We start from the raw sequence: 23,931 nt of genomic DNA, 5'->3' as shown, positions 1-23,931 counted from the left end.
TGAAAACAAAAAAAAAAACCAAGAAATGATTTATGTCCTTTAAACCCTTTTTCCCACATAATTTTAAATCATAGAACATAAGTCGTTTTTTTTTCTTTGTAATTTTTTTTTATCATCAAGATGTGGGGTGCAATTCAGTGTTAGGTATACAGACATTGATTATGCAAGTACCCTTGCTGATGAGGTATGCCCCTCCCTCCCCTAGCAGTTTCCCTCACTTGCCAATCCTACCCCCCCTCCCCTGACAGTTTCCCACTACTGCCAATCGCTTTCTTATAGTATTATCAACATAGGCAGTTTTATATCCTCTTTTTAAAAAGTATTTGTTGTAAACTTTTTTTCTGTTGCCGTCATTGGATTGAGTATGCTTTGTTTAATAATTTTCCCACTTAGGAATTTAAGTTGTTCCACTTTTTCTTTTTCTTTTTTTTGAGTTGAATTCTCACTCTGTCACCCAGACTGGAGTGCAGTGGCACGCTCCAGGCCACCGCAGCCTCGACCTGCTGGGCTCCAGCAATCCTTCCTCTCAGTCTTCCAAGTAGCTGGAACTACAGGCGCACGCTCCCACGCCCGGCTGATTGTTGATTTATTGTAGAGATGAGGTCTTGCCAAGTTGCCCAGGCGGGTCTCAAACCCGTGGGCTCAGGCAATCCACTCACCTTGGCCTCCCAAAGCATGGGATTACAGGCTGAGCCACCGAGCCTGGCCACTTTTTCTTTTTTGTTTAAGCAAATCTGTAGTGAATCTATTTGAGCATGTAAGGTAGATACCCAGAAATCAGTAAGAAGAACGTTGCCATGGCTCCGGGTCTTTTGTCACGTTGCTTTCTGAAAGAATTGCTGGCCAGCCATGGTGGATCATGCCTATAATCCCAGCACTTTGGGAAGCCAATATGAGAGGATTGCCTGAGCCACCCCGGGCAACTTGGTGAGACCATGTCTCTACAATAAATAAAAAAATTAGCTGGGCACGGTGGCATATACCTGTAGTTCCAGCTATCTGGAAGGCTGAGGTGGAAGGCTCGCCGGAGCCCAGTAAGTTGACGCTGGGGTGGCTGTGAGTCTGCCACTGCGCTCCAGCCTGGGCGACAGAGTGAGACTCCAACTGTAAAAAAAAAAAAAAAAAAAAAAGAATTGCCTCAGTTTACCACGTAATTGTCAGTGTATGAAAAGAGGCATGGCAGGGCGTGTGCTGGAAAGGGAAGATTCTGGCCACAGAATGACTGTATTCCATTTCCAGCCCCAAGATTTTTTACCTTTGGGCAAGTTATTTAATCAGCTATTCCGTAAAATGAGCATTAGTACCTCTGTTAGCAAGGCTGTGTAGATAAATGAATTACTCTCTGGAAAGTGCTTCCAGCTGTGCCTGGCATAAAGTACATGCTTAAATGTTAGCTGTTACGATGACCATTTGCGTACCTAATCCTGAATTGTACCCCACAACTTTAAAATAAAATAAAAGAAAAAAGTTAGTTATTGTTAGTGGTAGTAGGACATAGTTTACCAGCCTTACCTCATCTTTTTGTTGTTAACTGATGTTACTTAGTAGCGTAACTTTTATTTGGATTGGCACATAGAGTTTTGTTTGAACTATAGTTAGACCAAAACTGTAAGAGACTTTAAAGTACTCAGAACAATGACCTTAGAGTTTAAAGGCTTTGTTTAAGAATTGGTTATTTTAAGGCGGTTTTCCAAAAAGTGAAATATTTATGCCTTCTGTAGGAGAAAGTGTAGTTATGATGGATGTATGTAATTCACATCTACCAAGCTTTGCCCAACACTGAAGCCTAGAGAACAGGAGGAAGAACTCCAGATACTGAGTTTGAGAAACATTGTTTTATAGAACAGGAGGCAGTTCTTTCAAGACTTCCTTGAAAGTGCCATTCTCCTGCTTGAGTTAATAATTATCTACAACAATGGTTTCAGTTATTCTATAGCTTAATAGATAGCTTGGGTTTCAAAAGTTCTAGACTCCCGTCTGTTTTGACATAACATTGCATTTGCGTTTGATATACTTTATTTAAAACGATGGCGAATGATGTTAAGCAAATCATATTATGCTTCAGCTGTTATTTTTATGTCAAATGGGATACTAGTACCTTTTCTTCATCCTGTGAAAATGAGAGAATCTGTGATGTGCTGAGGCTGCTGTTAAATATTGGGAATTCCTTTTCGTGGGCATTGAGATAGCTGTATTGCAGAGTTTTTTATTAGCCACTCTCAAATATGGTCATTTGGTAAAAATTTGGTGAGCACCTACTTACTGTAAGGTCAGCTCAGTGCTAGGCCTGGAGGAATCAAAGGGTAATAAGACAAGGCGCTTTAAGGAACTTAGGGTGATCATTCTTGCTGATGGAGTATAGTTCTGGAAAGTTCCCCTATCGCTTTCTTTTTTTTTTTTGAGTTGGAGTCTCACTCTGTCGCCCAGACTGGAGTGCAGTGGCCGCTCCTGGCTACCACAGCCTCGACCTGCCGGGCTCCAGTGATCCTTCCGCCTCAGCCTTCCGAGTAGCCGGAATTACAGGCATGCGTTACCACACCTGGCTGATTTTTTGATTTATTGTAGAGATGAGGTCTTGCTGCTCAGGCGGGTCTTGAACCCGCGGGCTCAGGCAATCCACTCACCTCAGCCTCCCAAAGGCGCGGGATGACAGGCTGCGCCACCGAGCCCGGCAAGCATCCTGGTTTGGTGGTAAATTGTATGGTCATTTTATCCTAATGGAGAGATAGACAAGTGGACATGTGTAACATAAAATATTTGTGCTGTGGTTGGAGGAAGCCCTGTCAGACACCTGGAAGGAGTGGATTGCCTAACTCAGCCCTGAGCTAGGGGTCAGGAAAGGTTACCCCGAGGGCAGCAGTCTGATCTGAGTTTGTACTTTGAAGTTGATTGTTCTCGCCTGTTCTGGCACTCTTTTAGTGTGGTGTAGAATCAAGGTATGGAAGAAATGAGGTGGAATCTTGTGGAGCTGTGATTTCAGACTTCTCTGACACATTGGAATGACCCTGCAGGGCTTTAAAAAATTTCAGAGACTGGCCTAATCTCCAGAGATTCTCATTTAATTGGCCTGGGGTGGCACCTGGTTCTCCTAACTTGTAAAACTCCTCAGGTGATTCTTTTTTTTTGAGTTGGAGTCTCACTCTGTCGCCCAGGCTGGAGTGCAGTGGCACACTCAGCCTCCACAGCCTCAACCTGCTGGGCTCAGGCCATCCTTCCATCTCAGCCTTCCAAGTAGCTGGAATTACAGGCTCGCACCACCGTGCCCAGCTAATTTTTTGATTTATTGTAGAGATGAAATCTCACCAGGTTACCCAGGCTGGTCTCAAACCTGTGGACTCAGGCAATCCTCTTCACCTCGGCCTCCCAAAGTGATGGGATTATAGGCGTGAGCCACTGCGCCTGGCCTCCTCAGGTGATTCTAACGGGCAGCTCCTGTTATCACCATTGCCGCTGTGATTCTCCCTTTGGTGTAGCCCGACCCCCACAGCACTTGCTGTCTAACTATTGGTGATTAGTTGAACTCAAGATAAACTAAAAGTTAAACAATTTCAAGAACTCTCCTCAGTTTTAGAAAATGACTTAATTTAATTCATTTTAAAATTTAATTTTCCCCCTGGCTGTCAGAATGTGTTAGGGCCCAGAAGTCAAGTTTCTCCTGCCCTACCTATTGCCAGGAACCTTAAGTGTTTCCAAGTGGCATGTGAATTTGAGAGCTAGTATTGAGATGCAGGTGTACATGGGCCAATTTTATAGCACTAAGTTCTAAGATTGAGATAAAATAGAGACAAACAACAGTTGGTTGTGTTTCATTTTGCTCTGATTCTTATTCAGCCTTGTTTATATTTAATTGCACAAATGTTCTTTTGTTGCTAGCTTTTCAAGTGTAAACCACATGGTCAGTGATGATCCCTTATGTGTAGCTGCATGAACTAAACAGTGCAAGATGTGAATTGATCTATTAAAAGTTTTGTTTAAGCCTAAACTGCATTTGTATTGTTAAAACACAGGCATAAAAATAGAAAGGAAGCATTTAACTTGTTCTCACATTAAAAAATTTTTTTTATGAGTTTATGACTCATAGTAAACTAACATTTGTTGAATCCTATGTACCAGGAGTTATACTTCTTAAAGTTTGAACTGTAATAGAATGAATTATTATAGTAGCATTATTAAGAATGTACTACAAGGGTATTTTTTGGTATTGAACTTGACTAATTAAAAGAAAGTTTTGTTGTTTTTGCTTTTATCCAGAAAACAGGTGTATGTGTGTGAAAAATAATAGAGAGGACTCGAACGGCAATAAAAATTTGGATTTTTTTTTTTTTTTTTGAGTTGGAGTCTCACTCAGTTGCCCAGACTGGAGTGCAGTGGCCGCTCCCGGCCACCACAGCCTTGACCTGCTGGGCTCTGGCAATCCTTCCACCTCAGCCTTCCGAATGGCTGGAACTACAGGTGTGCATTACCATGCCCGGCTAATTTTTTGATTTATTGTAGAGATGAGGTCTCACCAAGTTACCCAGGTGGGTCTCGAACCTGTGGGCTCAGGCAATCCACTCACTTTAGCCTCCCAAAGCGTGGGATTACAGGCTGAGCCACCGAGCCCGGGTTTTTTTGACACTTATGTTAGACTATGACTTACCATGAGATCTATGTTGTAAGCCATGTTCTTAATGGAGTATGTTGTGCAGATATTGTATTTGAAAATAGAACATTACAACAGTATGAAATAAACGACTTTAATATCTTGAGTAGTAAATTAGTGTTTAGTAAATACATAGAGTAAAAATTATAAATATCCCAGGATTCCATTCAGTCTTAGTTCAAACTACAATTGTGTCTGTCATTAAAGGCATGGATTATCATGGCACTGGTGAGATCAGTAACTGATAAATTTAGCAATTAACGTTATCAGTTTAAACAGATACTCTATTTCCTTTACCTCCACCCAAAGTATATGATTGTTTCACCCATATCAAGAAAACAAAGACCAGATGTGAAAGACTGCTTTAATGTTAGTACATGGTCATGGGAGAGTAGTTATGGAAACTGTAAGATCATTTGCTTCTTAATAATTGACTTTCCAGAAAAGCATATTTAGAACCATGTATTTTTAACTGGATTTCCAATGCTAAACGTAAGGAAGGAAACAACTTAAAAGTCTTCACTGAAGAAAAAAATAAAGGTTAGAACGTATACAAATAAGAACACATAAAGGACATTGTTAAAAATAAACATGAGAAAGACTGACAAAACCTTTCTGGTGTGTTTTTTAAAAGTACGTGGAAAAAATGTGTTAGAATTAAGATACAGCTATAAAGGATTTTGAGGATTATTGGTTGATTCAGTCTTCATCTAACCCTGGGTAGAATACTGTGCTTTAGAGAACGATTAAAGCTTTAGAAGCTTGTTGTTTAACAGAAAAATGCACTAAAAAATATAAAATGTGGTATAAATAATGCTTATAATAGCTTTATAATATATTTGAATACAATTAGTACATTTCTTCGCAGATGTTAATTTATATTGAATTCAGTTAGCTGAGGTTTTTGTTTTTTTTTTTTATTTTTAGGAATGAGCTTTAAAAATAACAAGTTAACCCTAAACTGTACCTCACAATTTTAAAATAAAAAATATGTTACAAAAATTGTGACTTTTAATTAAAGTATTTAGTCCATTAAAAAAAATAACAAGTTAAATAATTTTTTTTTCTTTTTGTGATACATTAAAGGGGAAATTAATTCCAATGAGTGTGAAAATGTGTCAAAGAAAAAGAAAATGTCAGAGGAATTTGAAGCTGATACTTTGGATACTCTGGTAGACCTGCCATTTGCTACTGTAGATATTAAAGATGATTGTGAAAGTAAGTACTTTATAAGTAAGCATGTGTTTAGAAGCAATGAATAGTAAATTTAGTTATATGTGTATTTCATAATAAGTTATTTCACTTTAAATACTTGTCATGTTTTTGAGTTATAGTTGTTAATAATAATTGCCTTGCCAGGCGCAGTGGCTCACACCTGTAATCCCAGCACTTTGGGAGGTGGAGTTGAGAGTATTGCCTGAGTCCAGGGGTTCGAGACCAACCTGGGCAACTTGGCGAGACCTTGTCTCTACAATAAACCAAAAAATCACCTGGGCGTGGTGGCATATACCTGTGGTTCCAATTACTTGGAAGACTGAGGCAGAAGGATCACCTGAGCCCCACAGGTTGAGGCTGCGGTGGCTGTGAGTGTGCCACTGCACTCCAGCCTGGGTGACAGAGTGAGACTCCTACTCAAATAATAATAAAAAATAATAATAATTATAATAATAATAGTTGTCTCTATTATATGGTGTTGTCAAAATGATCACAGTTAATGTTAAGACGTCTCACACAATTTTGAGCCAGATCATACTGTAGTTTATAAGCTACTTCTGAAAACAGTGGGTCAAACCCTTCCATGATTTTTAACCTCCTTCAGTTATTCTGGAGCCACTTTTAGTTTCTGTAGTTCCCACTTATCTAACAAATGCCTCCTAGCTGTTTGGTATGCGCCAGGCACTTTGCTGACATTGGGAGGGTCCATCAGTGAACAAGTTACACATTATCACTGCTCTCAGGGACCTCAAAGTGTTGAAATAGTTAAACTTTTCATTAAATATGCACTTATTAGATAAGTTTAGTTCTTGAGAGCTTCATCCACAAACTTTAGAGAACCAGTGCTCACTTGATTGAAATACTGCTGGAACCACATACATATCTAAATCTGCATTTCATGTCATTGTAAAAACAATACCGAACATGATATTTGGGGCTACCGCCACTGAAAGTATTACAGATTTTCCTATTATCCAGGTTACTTGTGGGTAGAAAAATTAGGAAATGCACCAGTATATTCAGCAAGTATTTATTGACTATGTAGTCTGTGCCACTTACTGTTTGCAGCCTTATAAAACCTCGCTATGATTTGATACAGTTTTTTTCATGATTAGGGCTCTATGGCTCATAAGAAATTATCTACTTCCATCTCTTCATTTTGAGTAGAGAAAACTGAAACTTAGAGAAGTAGATTAACTAAATTCACACAGTTGGAAAAAGCTATAGAATCTGTGATTTCTGATTGGTTAGTCATTTCTTTGATGAACATTTCTACCCAGAAATTGTGCTAGGCTATATTGGAGAGTCTGAAAAACATAATCTTCGCCCTCAAAAAACTCACAGTTCCACTGGGTAGCCAATATGTTGACAACTGTAATCTCACAAGATAAGAGGCTGTACAGGATGTTCTGGGAGCACATAGGGTAGGGATGTGGCATGGGAGGGGAGGGTCCCCAGGAAGGCTTTTTTTTTAAACTTTTTTTTTTTTTTGAGTTGGAGTCTCACTCTGTCACCCAGACTGGAGTGCAGTGGCCGCTCCTGGCCACCGCAGCCTCGACCTGGTGGGCTCCGGCGATCCTTCCGCCTCAGCCTTCCAAGTAGCTGGAACTACAGGTGTGCGCTACCACGCCCGGCTAAATTTTGATCTGTTGTAGAGATGTAGTCTCGCCAAGTTGCCCAGGCGGGTCTCGAACCTGCAGGCTCAGGCAATACACTCACCTCAGCCTCCCAAAGGTGTGGGATTACAGGCTGAGCCACCGAGCCCGGCTTTTAAACTTTAAAACAAAGTTTATTAGAGAAAAAAGAGGAAAGACCAGGAAGGCTTCTTCAAGGTCTGGCAAGAGTAGAGGCAAGACGGATGAGTATGAACTATTCTGGGCTCTTGAGCATGTCGGACTGCCAGAGTTTTCTGCAGAGCAATGTAAAAGTACAGATTCCTCTTCTCCACCTTTGAATTTTATCAGGGAATCTTTTTTAAAGTTTTTTTAGACATTCCAGGTGATTCCAATGCTGCCAGGCAGTCTCAGCAACCACGCTACTCTATCACGTTGACTTCTGGATGCAGTAACCTTGCTTTTTATTTTGGGGAGATGTAAGGAGAGAGGGATATTTAAGATATAGGAAGTCTCTGATATTTTCTTTTTTTATTTTACTTTTTAATTTTGAGGGAGAATCTCACTATGTTGCCCAGGTTGGCCTAGAGCTTCTGGCCTCAAGCAATCCTTGCATCACAGCCTCCCAAAGAGCTGGGATTAAGGCATTAGCCACTGTGCCTGGCCCTCTGGTTTTTTTTTTTTTTTTGAGTTGGAGTCTCACTCTGTCACCCAGACCGGAGTGCAGTGGCCGCTCCCGGCCACCGCAGCCTTGACCTGCTGGGCTCCGGCGATCCTTCCGCCTCAGCCTTCTAAGTAGCCGGGATTACAGGCATGCGCTACCAGGCCCGGCTGATTTTTTGATTTATTGTAGAGATGAGGTCTTGCTGCCCAGGCGGGTCACGAACCCGTGTGGTTTTTTTTAGTGTCTCTCCCATTCCATAATATGAGGGGAAAGGAAGCGGGAGTTGTTTGCTCACCCAGATTCTGTGTTTGCCACCTTTTCCTTTACAGCTGGCCTATAGAAAAGCACAGTGTTTGTGAGTTTCACAGCTGTTAGGGATACCTTCATTTGAGTAATTTGCATACCTGTTAAGTAGAAGATACTCTTTGAAAAAGAAAGTTGAGGGTTTAATGTTTTCCTTTTAATTTCCTACTTGTTGAGCAAGTCAGATGAATTATTTAAAAAATTCAGTCACTTTTTTCTAATTTTATTACAGTCTCTAAAATTTGGATGTAAGTAAAGAAGATTTCTCATGAATAACCATGCCCTGTGTGCCCACGGTGGTTGTCACCCACCTACACTTCCTCCCTCTGAGATGTATTTTAGTCTCTGAACTCCTTCCACTGGGGTGCTGAGAAATTAGGCTGGGGAAAGAAATGAGTCTGTTCACTGTTCCAGCTATGGGTGCTTCTGATGAGTGCATGTCTTTCACATATCGAGTATGTATGAACACAACTTTCTACTTGAGCTGGATGCCTTCAGAATCCCAGAGAGTAAAGAGTATTCCATAGTCACTGTATTCCTATATCTTTACTGGTGGGGAGATCACTGGCCTCTGGGACTAGAAAGAAGGAAGGGGATGGATGTGTTTGTGGCTTCCATTCCATTCCTGTGCTGAAAGGGACTCCTGTGCCTTCAGAGGATGGGCATTGGAAAAGGTGGCCAGTCTTTCTTATAAATAGGATTGTTTCTCTGCAAGATATGGTATATTTCTTAACAAATAAGTGATGTTGTTTGTGTATATTAGGGGCTCAGGCAGTCCACAAATGTCTGCTTTTAACTATGTGGTATTATATCCCTTTTTAAAAAAATTTGTGGTTTTTTTTTTTTTTTTGAGTTGGCGTCTTACTCTGTCGACTGGAGTGCAGTGGCATACTCCTGGCCACCACAGCCTCGACCTGCTGGGCTCTGGCGATTCTTCCTCCTCAACTTTCCAATTAGCTGGAACTACAGGCGTGTGCTACCACGCCCGGTGAATTTTTTGATTTATTGTAGAGAGGAGGTCTCGCCAAGTTGCCCTGGGTGGGTCTTGAACCCGCGGACTTAGGTAATCCACTCACCTCGGCCTCCCAAAGCACTAGGATTACAGGCTGAGCCACTGAGCCCGGCTTATATTCCTTTTTGATAGTTCAGGCTTTTAAGAGTTAAGTCTTTGTGGGTTAGTCTAGATTGCAAACCACTGTGTGTGATATTACTTTTGTGGGAAGATGGGTTTCAGATCCCAAGCTCCAGCTTGTACACGGCAATGTGGTATAATGGGAGAAACAGAAAACTTGTGTTTTAAATTTTGGTTATTTATCTTCTTGTGTGAGCTTGGATTCCTAAAATGTGGATAATAATTCTCTCCTGCTTTCCTCATAGTGTTGCTGTCCAGATAGGAAAACATTATGTAAGAAAACCATGGAAAGGGTAAAATGATGTATACATGTTATCTGTAAAACCTTGGAGACTTACCCCTTAGTTATTTGTGGACAACTTCTATTCTTTCTTTTTTTTTTTTTAGTTGGAGTCTCACTCTTGTCCCCCAGGCTGGAGTGCAATGGCACACTCACAGCCACCACAGCCTTGACCTGCTGGGCTTAGGCAATCCTTCCGCCTCAGTCTTCCAGGTAACTGGAACCACAGATGCACGCCACCATGCCTGGCTACTTTTCTGTGGTTTATTGCAGAGATGAGGTCTCACCAAGTTGCCCAGGCTGGGTCTCAAACCCCTGTGCTCAGGCAGTCCTCTTGCCTCGGCCTCCCAAAGTGCTGAGATTACAGGCTGAGCTACCACACCCAGCCTTCTTTCATTTTTATAGTGGCATTTACTAAAACACTGAGGAACAAATAGAATTTTTGGCAAACCATTAACTACTCACTGGTTTTTGTGAAGTGATATTTTGATAGAAATGTACAAAAACTAGGAGTTTTATTGTAACCTCTTAAGTTGTAAGATAGATACAGTAATAATATTTGTGCCCAAACCACAGGATAATTAGTTTGTAGCTTGAATGGACTGAATTTGGCTTTCTGTTGCTTTTACTACTATGGAAATTTAACCCATACTTACTTGCTCTAGTTGGATGGCAACCTCCAAATTCTCAGGTTGCTGGCTGTTGCCTGTGGTTCTCAGTTTTCTTTGGTGTGTGGTATCATTTTGTTGCTTATTTATTAACGAATACTATTAAGTTGTTATATTTAAAAACTCAGACTTTTAGATATGTTAAGCTATCAACTGAAATTTACCTTTACCTAAGAAATATTTTTATAGAAAAATGCTATGTCAAATAAAGGTTGAATCTTAGTATTAGATGTAGTAAGTGATTATTCTAAGTCAAGTGAAAAAAAAGACAAATTATGTATTGTGTCCTCTCTATGATTAATTGGGCAGGCATATATTTCATATTTTAAATTTTGTTGTGAAAGGGCTTAGAGCAAATATTTGTCTCAACTAATATAAAGAGTTGATATCTTTTCTTTATTTTTGTTCAAAGAACAAGGAAACAAATAAAAATCAGAACAAGTCCACTAGATACATCAATTCAACACATATTTATTGAGCGTGCTGTGTACCAGGTACTATTATTGGTGCTAAGCAAAGGATGTAAAAGACAAAATTCAACAAGTAAACAAATGCATGACAAGTAATTCAACTTCATAAGTATCAAAGAATGCGAATTAAATTAGGATTTTAACATGTCAGGACATTAAAAAAATGACAATACGCAGTGCTTCATTGCTTCTGATAACACACTTTATGGTCATTGTCCTCACACATGGGATGGATCCACTCGTGAAACTCCCAAGATGAGGACAGTATCTTACTATGAAAAACAGTTCTATTCACAAATATGTATGTTGGGGATCTTTTAAATAGTAAAAATATTGCCAGGCTCAGTGGCTCAGCCCGTAATCCCGCACCTTTGGGAGGCTGAGGTGAGTGGATTGCCTGAGCCTACGGGTTCGAGACCCGCCTGGGCAGTGAGACCTCATCTCCACAATAAATAAAAAAAATCAGCCGGGCGTGGTAGCGTGCGCCTGTAATTCCAGCTACTTGGAAGGCTGAGGTGGAAGGATCGCCGGAGCCCAGCAGGTCGAGGCTGCGGTGGCCGGGAGCGGCCACTGCACTCCAGTCTGAGCGACAGTGAGACTCCAACTCAAAAATAAATAAATAAAAATAAATAAATAGTAAAAATATTGTGAAAAAAGCCGCAAATGTCCAAGATTAGGGAAGAGTTGAATAAGCTATATTAGTGCCTCTATCTTACATATTATGCAGTTATTTATTTTTGCAAATAAATAATATTTCTAAAAACGGTGTTATAGGGAATATTTCCTGCGTGTGTCTGTGTGAGTATGTACGCACACACATCTATACATACACATATATAATGCAAAATGAAAAAAGTAGGGCAAAAATTATATATGCTGTTTGTTCACAATTGTATAAATACTTTATGTAATTTATTAACAAAATTCATAGCAATTTTGTTAAGGGAGTAGGTTTATGAGGAACTTTTTGTTCCTTTCCCAAATTTGCAAGTTTTGTAAGTGTTCTTTATTCTATTTTTTGAGTTGGAGTCTCACTCTTGTCGCCCAGGCTGGAGTGCAGTGGCACACTCATGGCCACCGAAGCCTCAACCTGCTGGGCTTAGGTGATCTTTCTGCCTCAGCCTTCCAAGTAGCTGGTAATCTTTATTCTTTTAATGACAAAAAACATAATAATAAAAAAATGTGGTTAAAAACTTGCTTTTAAAGAATTAGGTTTCACTGATTCAATAAATGAAGGTCTGGATGAACTCATTCTTCCGCAATGCTGTCTACTACAGGAAACTGTAGTGTTACACAGTGGAGGCTAAGCGGGCGTGCTGTAGCATCAGACTGTCCTGCTTCAGAACTTACTCCTTCGCTCCCTTGTGGCGTACTTTTTCCGGGCTCAATTTCATTGTCTCTGACATTGGCATAATGATGGTAGCCATCTCACAGGACTGTTGGAAAGATTCAGTTCCTTGGCCGGGCTCAGCCTGTAATCTCAGCATCTTGGGAAGCTGAGGAGAGTGGATTGCCTGAGTCCACAGGTTCAAGACCAGCCCTGGCAACTTGGTGAGACCTCATCTTTACAATAAATCAAAAATTAGCTGGGCGTGGTAGTGTGCACCTGTGGTTCTGGCTACTTGGAAGGCTGAGGCAGAAGGATCGCCAGAGCCCAGTGATGCTGGGGTGGCTGTGAGCGTGCCACTGCACTCCAGCCTGAGTGAGGGAGTGAGTCTCTAACTCAAAAAGAAAGATTCAATTCCCTCAGACATAATGAAGTTCTTAAAATAATGTGAAGCACATAACGAGTCTCAGTACACTCGTTAATTGCACCCAAGTTTCTCCTAGATATGTTTGCTAAATTAAATATTTATAAAAATTTTCCCTTTAAGAGCAATATTTTATAAGAATAATGTCGAATGCTTCCAGCATATTGCTAAATGCTTTACTTAATTATTTTTAGAGACATGATCTTGCTCTGTTGTCCAGACTGGAATGTAGTGGTACAATCATAGCTTATTACAGCCTTGAACTCCTGGACTCAAAAATACTTTATATTTTCTTACTTAATCATCATAAAAACTTCTTTTCACTCAGATGTCCCCTCTGAGGGGATATTGTAAATCTAGCAAACCACTCGGATGTCCTCTCTGAGGGGATTGATGGTGATTTAACAGGACAAACTTATGCCAGTGTACATTTTTCAAAAATCTGTGTTTCCTTGAAGTTTTCCATTCAAATTGCCCCCCAAAGCAAGTAAAGAGATAGCATATATACTGAGAAATGATCAGTTAGTTGAGAAGTGCTTTCAGGAATCATGAGTGCATCCCTCCACATATTCTTTAAGCAACAGACTTGGACCATAAATTGCATATTATTAATGTGGGAGGAAGAAAACGAGACTGCATTGTCTGCTTGAACAGAAAGACCAGGTAGAACATGTCAAATAAATTACTGTTGCACAGCATGTGTCAATGAACCTGCAATGCATGTCAGTGACTGTTTCACACACGTTACGACATGTTAGAAAAATATAAGATACAAAGTTTTGATTTTTTTGTCATAAATAAGTTCCTCAATGTCCAAAATTATGTTGTAAGCCAAATATCATCACAATAAAATAATTGGTAGGAAGTGATTCTTTTTTCACTGTTTTGTAAAAAAGTGCAGTTGAGTTGCTGGTAGGTAATCCACGAGATGCCTTAGCGCAAAGGGTTAAGGAAGGAAGTAAATTATCATTACGGAAGTTTTAGTAATTTGCCAAAGATGATTGAGATAGTAAGGGGAAATAATTGTATGAAATATAGAGGTAATATCCTAAGTCATACAGCTAAGGGGTTTTAGGATTGGTGGCTTAAAATATTTTAACTGCTTAAATAACAAGAAAAAAAGAAAACATCAAAATAAAATCTAATACATTCTCAACCTTTTAGCTAAGAGTAAGTGTAAAACAATCAACCCACAATAACACCTGGGCTATTTAATTAAATTAATTTCTCCCATAATTTATTTCTTTATGGCTTTTGAGAGAATAAATAAGCTTGAGAAAAAGATTAGATAATTTACATAAAATGACGTGGTGCTTTAGTTAAAAAGAAAAAGGCAAATGCATGGATCAGAGAGTTGCAGCCTTTGTCAACAAGACCGGATTCATTAGAGCACGTTAAAATGGTTACTGAAATCAGTATGGAAATTAACAAGTGGAATAAATTAAATTTATAAGATAGGTTTACAAGTTGTACTTTGATAACTATTTTGCTAACCAGTAAAGTTACTGTAAATAATTCAGTGAGAGAGCCGGGCTCGGTGGCGCAGGCTGTAATCCCACGCTTTTGGGAGGCTGAGGTGAGGGGATTGCCTGAGCCCGCAGTTCGAGACCTGCCTGGGCAACTCGGCGAGACCTCATCTCTACAATAAATCAAAAATGAGCCGGGCATGGTAGCGTGCGCCTGTAGTTCCAGCTACTCGGAAGGCTGAGGCGGAAGGATCGCCGGAGCCCAGCAGGTCGAGGCTGCGGTGGCCGGGAGTGGCCGCTGCACTCCAGTCTGGGCGACAGAGTGAGACTCCAACTCAAAAAAAAAAGTAATAATAATTCAATGAGAGATCCAGGACGCATGGCCAGAATTTTCTGTCTTGTTTTATGGTCACTGATCTTTAAAATTTGTATCAGTACATTATATGATTACGTGATGATTTTGCTCTTTATAGGTTCATAAACTGTATAAAAAGATAATAGCCAATTGTATTTTAGAATCTACAAAATTAGAGATAAAACAGAGTTCAGTAAAGAAAAGCAGAGAAATTTTATACTGTGGCCACACAAATAAACTTTACAAATAAAAGACAGTGATGACATGCAAATAAGAGAGAAGAGATGTTGTGCTCAGTCTGTAGCACAATGACCTTAAATTAGCAGGACTGACTGAATTAAAAGAAAACATATTACAAGGGTAAATAAAATTGCACTAGAACAAGAAATACTTACAGGATTCATTTTCTTTTTTACCCAGCTCTCTTCAGATAATTGTAAACTTCACACTGTCCATGATACCTAACTAAAGAAGATTTTAGATTATCTAGTTCAAAAGAAAGTTAAGTAGTTATTAATAAGATTATAAAAAGCTAAAAAAAATTTCTTTTTGAGTTGGAGTCTCACCCTGTCTCCCAGGCTGGAGGGCAGTGGCACACTCACGGCCATCCCAGCGTTGACTTGCTGGGCTCTGGCGATCCTTCCGCCTCAGTCTTCCAAGTAGCCGGCATTACGGGCACTCGCTACCACGCCCAACTAATTTTTGATTTATTATAGAGACAAGGTCTCGCCAAGTTTCCCGGGCTGGTCTTGAGCCTGTGTCCATAGGCAGTCCACTCGCCCTGGCCTCCCAAGGTGGTGGGATTACAGGCTGAGCCACTGAGCCTGGCCAAAAAATGTTTTTATTTTTGAGAGCCTCACTCTGTCCCCGAGGCTACAGTGCAGTGATGCAGTCATGACTCACCACAGCATCGAATTTCTGGGCTCACATGATCCTCCCACCTCAGTGTCCTGAGTAACTATGACTGTAGGCACATACCACCACAGCCAGCTCATTAAAAAGTACTTTTTAAAATTTTTATTTTTTATAGAGGGGTTTCATTATGGACATGGACATAGTTATGTAGTGGTGGAGATTGGTTTCAGGTAGCCCATTCCCCAGATAGTGAACATTGTGCCTCGTAGGTACCAGAACCCTAACCTCCCTCCCCCTTCCCTCTTATTAGTGCCCCCAGTCTCTGTTATTTCCATCTTTGTGACTTTTTGACTCCCACATACCAAGTGAGAACACTTGGTGTTAGGTTTTCTGTTTCTGAGTCAATTCCCTTAGGATGATGATCTCCGGGTCCATCCACGTTGCTGCAGAGAACATCATTCCATTCTTTGTTATGGCTGTGTAGTACTCCGTGGTGTATACATACCACATTTTCATTTTCCGCTGATCAGTGTGGGCACTTAGGCTGATTCCACGTCTTTGCAGTTGTGAATTATGTTGTGATGAACATGTGGGGGCAGGTGTATTTTTTGCATAGCAACCTCTGTTCCTTAGGGTAGATACCTAGTAGTGGGATTGCTGGATCAAATTGTAGATCCACTTTTAGTTCTTTCAGTAATCTCCGTACTGCTTTCCATAGAGGTTGTACTGATTTACACTCTCACCAACAGTGTATAAGCATTCCCTTTTTCATCCACACCAGCATCTATTGTTTTTTGATTTTTGAATGATGAGTATTCTGACTGACATAAGGTGGTATCTCATTGTGATTTTATTTTGCATTTCCCTGATGATGAGGGATGTTGAGCATTCTTTCATGTTTGCTGGACATTTGTATATCTTCTTTTGAGAGATCTTTGTTCATGCTGTTTACCCACTTTTTTTTTTTTTTGAGTTGGAGTCTCACTCTGTCGCCCAGACTGGAGGGCAGCGGCCGCTCCCGGCCACCGCAGCCTCTACCTGCTGGGCTCCGGTGATCCTTCTGCCTCAGCCTTCCAAGTAGCTGGAACTACAGGCACGCACTACCACGCCCAACTAATTTTTTTGATTTATTGTAGACATGAGGTCTCGCCAAGTTGCCCAGGCGGGTCTTGAACCCGTGGGCTCAGGCAGTCCACTCACCTCAGCCTCCCAAAGTGCTGGGATTGCAGGCTGAGCCACCGAGCCCGGCTATTTACCCACTTTTTAATGGTGTAATTTGCTTTTTTCATATTTGGTTGAGTTCTTTGTAGATTCTAGATATTAGTTCTTTGTCAGGTATATAATTTGTGAATATTTTCTCCCATTCTGTAGATTGCCTGTTTGCTCTGTTGCTTATTTCTTTTGCTGTGCAGAAACTTTATAGTTTAAGTAAGTCCCACATATTTATTTTTGTTTTAGTTGCATTTGTTTTTGGAGTTGTAACCATAAATTCTTTGCCGAGGCTAATGTCCATAAGAGTTATTTCTAGGTTTTCTTCTAGGATTTTTATGGTTTCAGGTCTGACATTTATAAGTCTTTAATCCATCTCAGGTTAATTTTTGTACATGAGAAGATATAGGGATCAAGTTTCACTTTTCTGCATGTAGCTATCCGATTCTCCTAGCACCATTTGTTGACTAGGGTATCCTTTCTCCAGTGTTTGTTTTTGTCTGCTTTGTCAAAGATCAACTGGTTGTAGGTATTTGGGTTTATTTCTGGATTCTCTATTCTGTTCCATTTGTCTGTGTGTCTGCTCTTATACCAGGACTGTGCTATTTTGGTAACTACAGCTTATAGAATAATTTTAAGTCAGGTTATGTGATGCCTCCAGCTTTGTTCATCTTGCTTAGGATTGTTTTGGCTATTTTGACTCCTTTCTGGTTTCATATGAATTTTAGGATTGTTTTCTCTAATTCTGTAAAAAAATGATGTTGGTAGTTTGATAAGGATTGCATTAAATCTGTAGATTACTTTGGGTAATACAATCATTTTAATAATGTTGATTGTTCCAATTCATGTCATGGAATATCAGTTTGTGTCCTCTGCTGTTTCTTTCTTCAGAGTTTTGTAGCTCTCCTTGTAGAGATCTTTCACCTCCTTGGTTAAATATATTCCTAGGCATTTTAGCTGTTTGGCTGTTATTACAAGTGGAATTGAGTTCTTGATTTGATTCTCAGCGTGGTTGCTATTTGTGTATAGCAGTGCTACTGATCTGTGTGTATTGATTTTGTGTCCTGAAACTTAACCAAATTCATTTAGCAAGTCCAGGAGTCTTTTGGAGGAGTCTTCAGGGTTGTCTATGTATAAGATCATATTATCAGCATACAGAGATAGGTTTATTTTTTATTTTTTCCAATTTGGATACCCTTTATTTCTTTTTCTTGCCTGATTACTCTGGCTAGGACTTCCAGTACTATGTTGAATCATAGTGGTGAAAGTGGGCTTCCTTGCCTTGTTCCAGTTCTGAGGGGGAATGTGTTAAATTTTTCTTCATTCAGGATGACATTGGCTGTGGGTGTTTCATATATGACTTTTATTATTTTGAAGAATATTCCTTCTATGCCTATTTTGCTGAGGGTTTTTATCATGAAGGGATGCTGAACTTTATCAAATGCTTTTTCTGCATCTATTGAAATGATCATATGATTTTCGTTTTTAATTCTGTTTATTTAGTGGATTGCGTTAATTGACTTGCATATGTTGAACTACCCTTGTATTCCTGGGATAAAACCCACTTGGTCATGGTGTATTTTTTTTTATGTGCGTTGAATTTGGTTTGCTGATATTTTGTTGAGGATTTTTTCATCTGTGTTCATAAGGGATATTGATCTGTCGATTTTTGTTGTTGTGTTTTCCTGGCTTTGGTATCAGAGTGATGCTGGCCTCAGAGAATTAGGGAGGATTCCCTCCTCTTCAATCTTGTGGAATAGCTTTGGTAAAATTGGTACCAGTTCTTTTTTGAAGGTCTGGTAGAATTCAGCTGTGAGTTCATCAGGTCCTGGACGTTTTTTTTTGTTGGGAGACTTCTAATTACTGTTTCAGTCTCGCTACTTGTTATTGGTCTGTTCAGGGTTTCTATTTTCTTCTTGATTCAAGGCTGGCAGGCTGTATGTTTCCAAGAATTTATCCATTTCCTCTAGATTGTCTAGTTTGTTTGCCTAGAGGTGTCCCTAATAGTCTTGGGTGATCTTTTGAATTTCTGTCATCAGTTGTCTCCTTTTTCTGACTGAGCTAATTTGAATCTTCTCTGTTCATTTCTTAATTAATCTAGGTAGTGGTTTATCAATTTTGTTTATCTTTTCAAAGAACCAACTCTTTGTTTCATTGATCCTTTGTTTTTTTAAATTTAAATTTCATTTAGTTCTGTTCTGATCTTTGTTATTTCTTTTATTCATCTAGGCTTGGGTTTGGTTTGTTTGTATTTTTCTAATTCCTTGAAGTGTGATGTTATGTTGTCAATATATGATCTGTCAGTCTTATTAATGTAGGTGTTCAGTCCTATAAATTTTCCTCTGAGCACAGCTTTGGTGGGTGTCCAAAGGACAAATAAAACTTTGAATGGCAGTGATACAGCTGGTTATATCCCAGAAATCACAAATATACATGTACAGAATGAATGACAAATTGATCTTTCCTGGTGATATGAAAATTGTGGTGTCAGCTCTGGTAGAGTATGCTTTGTTAGCCCTGCTTTATATCAGAGATGAGCACACTGTGGCCCATGGACTAGATCTGGCAGACCACTTCCTTTGTAAATAAGGTTTCACTAGAACACAGCTGTATCCCTTCATTTATGTGTTGTCTGCAAGCAGAATTGAGTAGTTGCAACAAAGACCATATGATTTGCAATGCCTCACATATTTGCTCTGAGGTCCTCAACAGTGTTCGGCACCTTCTGCTTTAGATTTGAAAATTACAATTATGAATGATTGCTACTTATATATCACTTATTTTCCTTTTTTTCCTGATATATTATCTTTGCTTAAATGTATTAGACATATTTTCATTTGACTTTTTTCCTCTAGTGACAGATGAACCTCAAATAAATTTGAAGAGAAGTGAAGAAAATGAATGGATCAAGAGTGATGCAATAAAGAAGAAGAAAAAAAAGCAAAAAGATTGTCAACCCAACTATTTCCTTTCCATTCCAATCACCAACAAAGAGGTGCTGTTTTTAAGTAACTGTTTTTACTATGAAGTTTTGTTCTAAATTTTGTTAAAAGTACACGAAATGCTTACACGCCCACTTGCTCTCAACTTCTAAGGTTTGTGGTGGCATTTTAGCAGGACCATATGGGGGAATCTTCCTACCAAAATAATAGGACTATATTTAAACAATAATTTTGAAAAATATCATTTAAATAATCATATTTAAACAAGCTTACAGAAGCCCCTTGAACAAATGTTGCCAGATGGCATGTCAAGGTCCATTGCAAGTGTTTACTATATGGGAGGAACCCTTTGGAATCAGAGAGCAGTGACCAGCTGAGAAAAGAGGATTCTGAAATCTCTGCTGAGAAAGTTATCAGGGGTTCTTGCTGCTTAGTCTTGTTTATGGTAGTTGTTTATTGCAACATAGTTTCTTTAGAAATTACTATTGTACCAACTTAATATTATACTATAAAGTTGGTAGAAATCTATTTAGAATATGAAAAATTAATTTGGAACGAATAATAGAAAATGAGACCAGCCTGTTAGCTCATGCTGAGAAACCTTTGAGGGAGAAAACTTCTGTATCTAATTACAACTGCTAAAGCAGTGAGGTAGGAATTAAAATGCCTCAGGAAAGAACATCTCACTTGGAAGACTGACTGTTTTTACATCTTGGCTCAATTTAGGAGCCAGATCTGAATTTCGGTTCTTGATTGTGGGTTATATTCTCTTTGACCAGGCATATTTTCAGGTTACTTCTCCTGTTATTTAACTAGAATGTCTCTAGGGAATGTTAGCGGATTTTGAAAAAATCAAAATTAAAATCAAAGAAATAAATATCAAAAGAAAAAAATAAATTTTGTTGGGGCATTCTAGGAGATAACTACACTGGGAGACACAGTGTAGCTTTGGAGGAAAGATATGTGAAAAGAGAAAAATGACCTAGTCATATAATAATTTAGATATGATACAGTGAAGAATCATATTCTGATTTTACTGATACATGTTTGATTCCTTTGTCTGGTTAACAGTAAAATAGTCCTTAAAAGTGTTTAGGTGATACAAAGCTGAGTGTAATCAGCAATTATATATTATATTAAAATACCTGCAGGTGTTTGGGTAGGTTTTTTTGAAGTTTAGGATCATGTACACGTGTGGTGATTAGAAGAGCTCGGGGGTGAGGGGTGGGGCTGCCCTGATGAGCCACCAGACAGACAGACGCGGGCTCCTAAGGAGACGAGGTCGGGCGCAGTGACTCCCCAGGTACACGTGGTTTGTCCTGGAAGGGGTCCAGGCTCTTGGTTCTGACTTGGCCGAGCCGCCGAATCTAGATGTTCGACAGTCCCTCCTTCCAGGCGCCGCTTTCCCGAGGCCATTCCTTTTCTGCTTCTCCCTTTACTCCTCTGCTCTTTGCTGCAGTGGTCGTGGATTGAGCAGCCACAGGGCCTCAGCCTGCCTCACTCCCTGCCCAGCCTTTTTCTGGCTTCCAGTGAAGACAGGCAGGGCGACGTGCTAGTGGGTTAGGGAAGGGGGGGAAGGCGACTGAGAGGAGAGAGGAAGGAGACGTTCTTTCCCTCCACCACTGAGTTCTAGGCTTTGGGCCACCAGAGTGATGGGAGGGGGTGAGAGTCCCGTCTGTGCTCTCGTCTTCGCCCTATATGCTGCTGTAGCTGTTGCTTCCGCCTCTCAACCCCCACGAAGTTGTGCGGACAACACAAAGAGGGAAAACAGGCTTTGGCGTCCGATAGACCTGTTAGGGGACCAACTGTGTCACGGATTCTGTTGTGAGTACAGGCCATGTTTACTTTCTTCAGCTGTAAAATGAGGTAATGATAATACCGACCTCAAATTACTATTTTCTAAATCCAAATCCAATCCAAATGCACATGTTACCATCCTGCGTATCCACTTCAGGATTTTCCCATTGACGCTGGGGTGAAGACAGCCTCCTGCTCCTCCTGCTCCATGAGGATCTGCCCCTTCCATGCCGCCCTTCGCTCTTTTTGCTGCAGCGCCTCTGGCCTTCCTGGGACTGACCAGGCTCCCTGGGCCCTGGAGAACGCCTTCTCTGGCTGGAATTTTCTCTTCACTCCTCTTGGTTGTGTTGATGCCAGAATCTCAGCTCCAGCCTCTGCTTGGATCACACTGACTGGGTCAACCACCCCCTTTCCTTGGCCTTCCCTGCGGCGCGCCCCCTCCCCCGCATCAAAGGCATTCGCAGCTTTCAGCTGGTCGTTTGTCATCCCAGCAACGGACACTTGTCTGCCTCACAAGGTTTTTAGTGCATTCCCAGTACCTAGACTCGTGCTTGTCTAAGAGTAGGCTTGTGGTGGGGAGGGTGCGCGGGCGCGCATACGTGCATGCACACACATAGACGTAACACACTCTGCTATCCCTGCAGAGGTGAAGGTGTGTTTCTGCCATACCGAGTTGTAACCAGAACACTTAATAACTGATATAATGTCCAGATGCTGGTTTCATAATACAGGTTCAGCGGCAGTTATTTGTTTTGGAGGCAGTTGGTGACTTATAATAGTGGGAAATGCAGGTTTCAAGTGACCTTGAAACCAGATAATTTAATGTTTTCCCCTTATTTGTGGTTATTTGATACTGATCTGTAGTTAACCTCTTAGAAAGCTTACATACAAATACAGGAAGGAGATGTAGGGAGTGGGGGAGATTAGGAGATATATTTTATATCTTCTGTATGAGCACATTTTTTGTTTTAAAGTATCTCATGTTAATTTTCTATTTAAACTACTTACCAGCTTTTGTGGGAAGGCTTGGGAAAAGGAGCACCATTTATAACATTGTTTCAATGGAAGACTGTATTCCAAGTTCCCACTAAGTGACCTGCAAACAAGCTTTTGGGAACTCACACATTCACAATGACTTGCTCTACTTTTGGCCTGTGTTTGTTGGCATCTAGTTTTAAAGAAAACAGTGTTCGGAATTACATGGGTCTCTGATTTTAAACACATTCTTAGAAGTTCAGAATTCCTTATGAATGGAAAATACTGATTTCATAAATTTTAAGCAATAGAATTGGAAAGTGAGTTAGAATGAACTGCATAAAAGCATCCTAATTGGAAGTATGTGAAAGTATGTGTTTCTCCATTAACCTGCAATTATGTGGTAGTTTAAAAATAAAGGAAGAAAACATTCAATAGGGTTATAGTAAATCCTAAATGTTTCTTAAGTGGTTAGAATTGTTTAATTATTAATTTTAGCTGTATTCACCTATATGTTGGTTTTGTATGCTTTCTCATGAGAGGTAATAATATAAGGTAAATCACACTGAAAAAATGCAAGGAATGGTCAGAAGCTGATTGAAAATAGGAATATATTAATTTTTTGTTAAGTTTTTAAAATATACTAGCAGAAAAAGAAGATTTTCTTCAGGGATTTAAGATGGCATCTGTTATTGGTTACATTTTAGTGTTTGTTACATTTAACAGACAATAAGTATTTCATGTGGAAGTATATTAGCATTCAGTTCTTTTCTGGAAAATGTAATAATTAAAGTACTTGATACCATCATGTATATGCTAAGCTTCTTGTAGAAATAGAACATGCTTCTACTGGAGGATGATCTGTTTCTTTAATTCCAGTTATTGCTGCATCATCAGCTTTTCAAGTTCTTTTCATGGTTGTAGACAAGCAAGAAAAATGAGAGTATTCAGCTTTGAAGACAGGTAGCAAATTGGTGTGATAATTCTAGTAAATCTGAATGAGGCAGCACATTTAGGAATGCTATATGTAACAGCTTGGAAAAATGAGGTCATTCTCCTACCATCTACTGGAATGTAATTCTTTTCTCTCTTTTGGCTGCACACTAACTTTGAAGCATTTTCTTCTAACTCACATGATTTGAGTTCATTAGAAAGCTTAAAAGATACAAAAACAAATGTTCTAATTGTATTATTTTTAGGAATATGGAGATGGCTTAGTGGTGATCTTTAGCAGGTGGATATCTGCTTTTATTCTCTTAACTCAAATAAATGACTTGATAAATGAAATATTTAAGATTTCTATAAAATTTTAGACGTTTCATTTGCTGTCATATTTAAATTTGACTTTATAATATTAGATTTTAAATATGCTTTGTACAATACTGGCAATGGCTGGGAGTTATGGTAACAGATAAGCTTTAATGCCTTTATAGGATTTTAAACAGTGACTGTGAAAATTAATTTTCTTTGGCCTTTGATGACATTGGTACTTTTAAAAAGTGATATATAAGCGGGGTTCGGTGGCTCAGCCTGTAATCCCGCGCCTTTGGGAGGCTGAGGTGAGTGGATTGCCTGAGCCCGCGGGTTCGAGACC

General features: G+C 39.7%; 1 protein-coding gene across 1 annotated transcript in view; it reads left to right on the top strand.

Annotated features, from left to right (window-relative positions):
* Positions 1–23,931, top strand: part of AKAP7 (A-kinase anchoring protein 7) — a 160,145-nt gene that overhangs the window by 2,156 nt on the left and 134,058 nt on the right. Inside the window, exons 2-3 of the mRNA XM_008071890.1 lie at positions 5,729–5,860; positions 19,479–19,618. Coding sequence (XP_008070081.1) covers positions 5,776–5,860; positions 19,479–19,618 — 225 coding nt within the window. The 5' untranslated portion in view covers positions 5,729–5,775. The remainder of the gene's footprint in view (positions 1–5,728; positions 5,861–19,478; positions 19,619–23,931) is intronic.

This window comes from Carlito syrichta, unplaced genomic scaffold, assembly GCF_000164805.1.
Source record: "Carlito syrichta isolate Samal-C Ts95f unplaced genomic scaffold, Tarsius_syrichta-2.0.1 Scaffold314781, whole genome shotgun sequence".
Lineage (NCBI taxonomy): Eukaryota > Metazoa > Chordata > Mammalia > Primates > Tarsiidae > Carlito > Carlito syrichta.
Note: the sequence above shows the minus strand (reverse complement) of the source record. Positions and strands in the feature narration are given on the sequence as shown.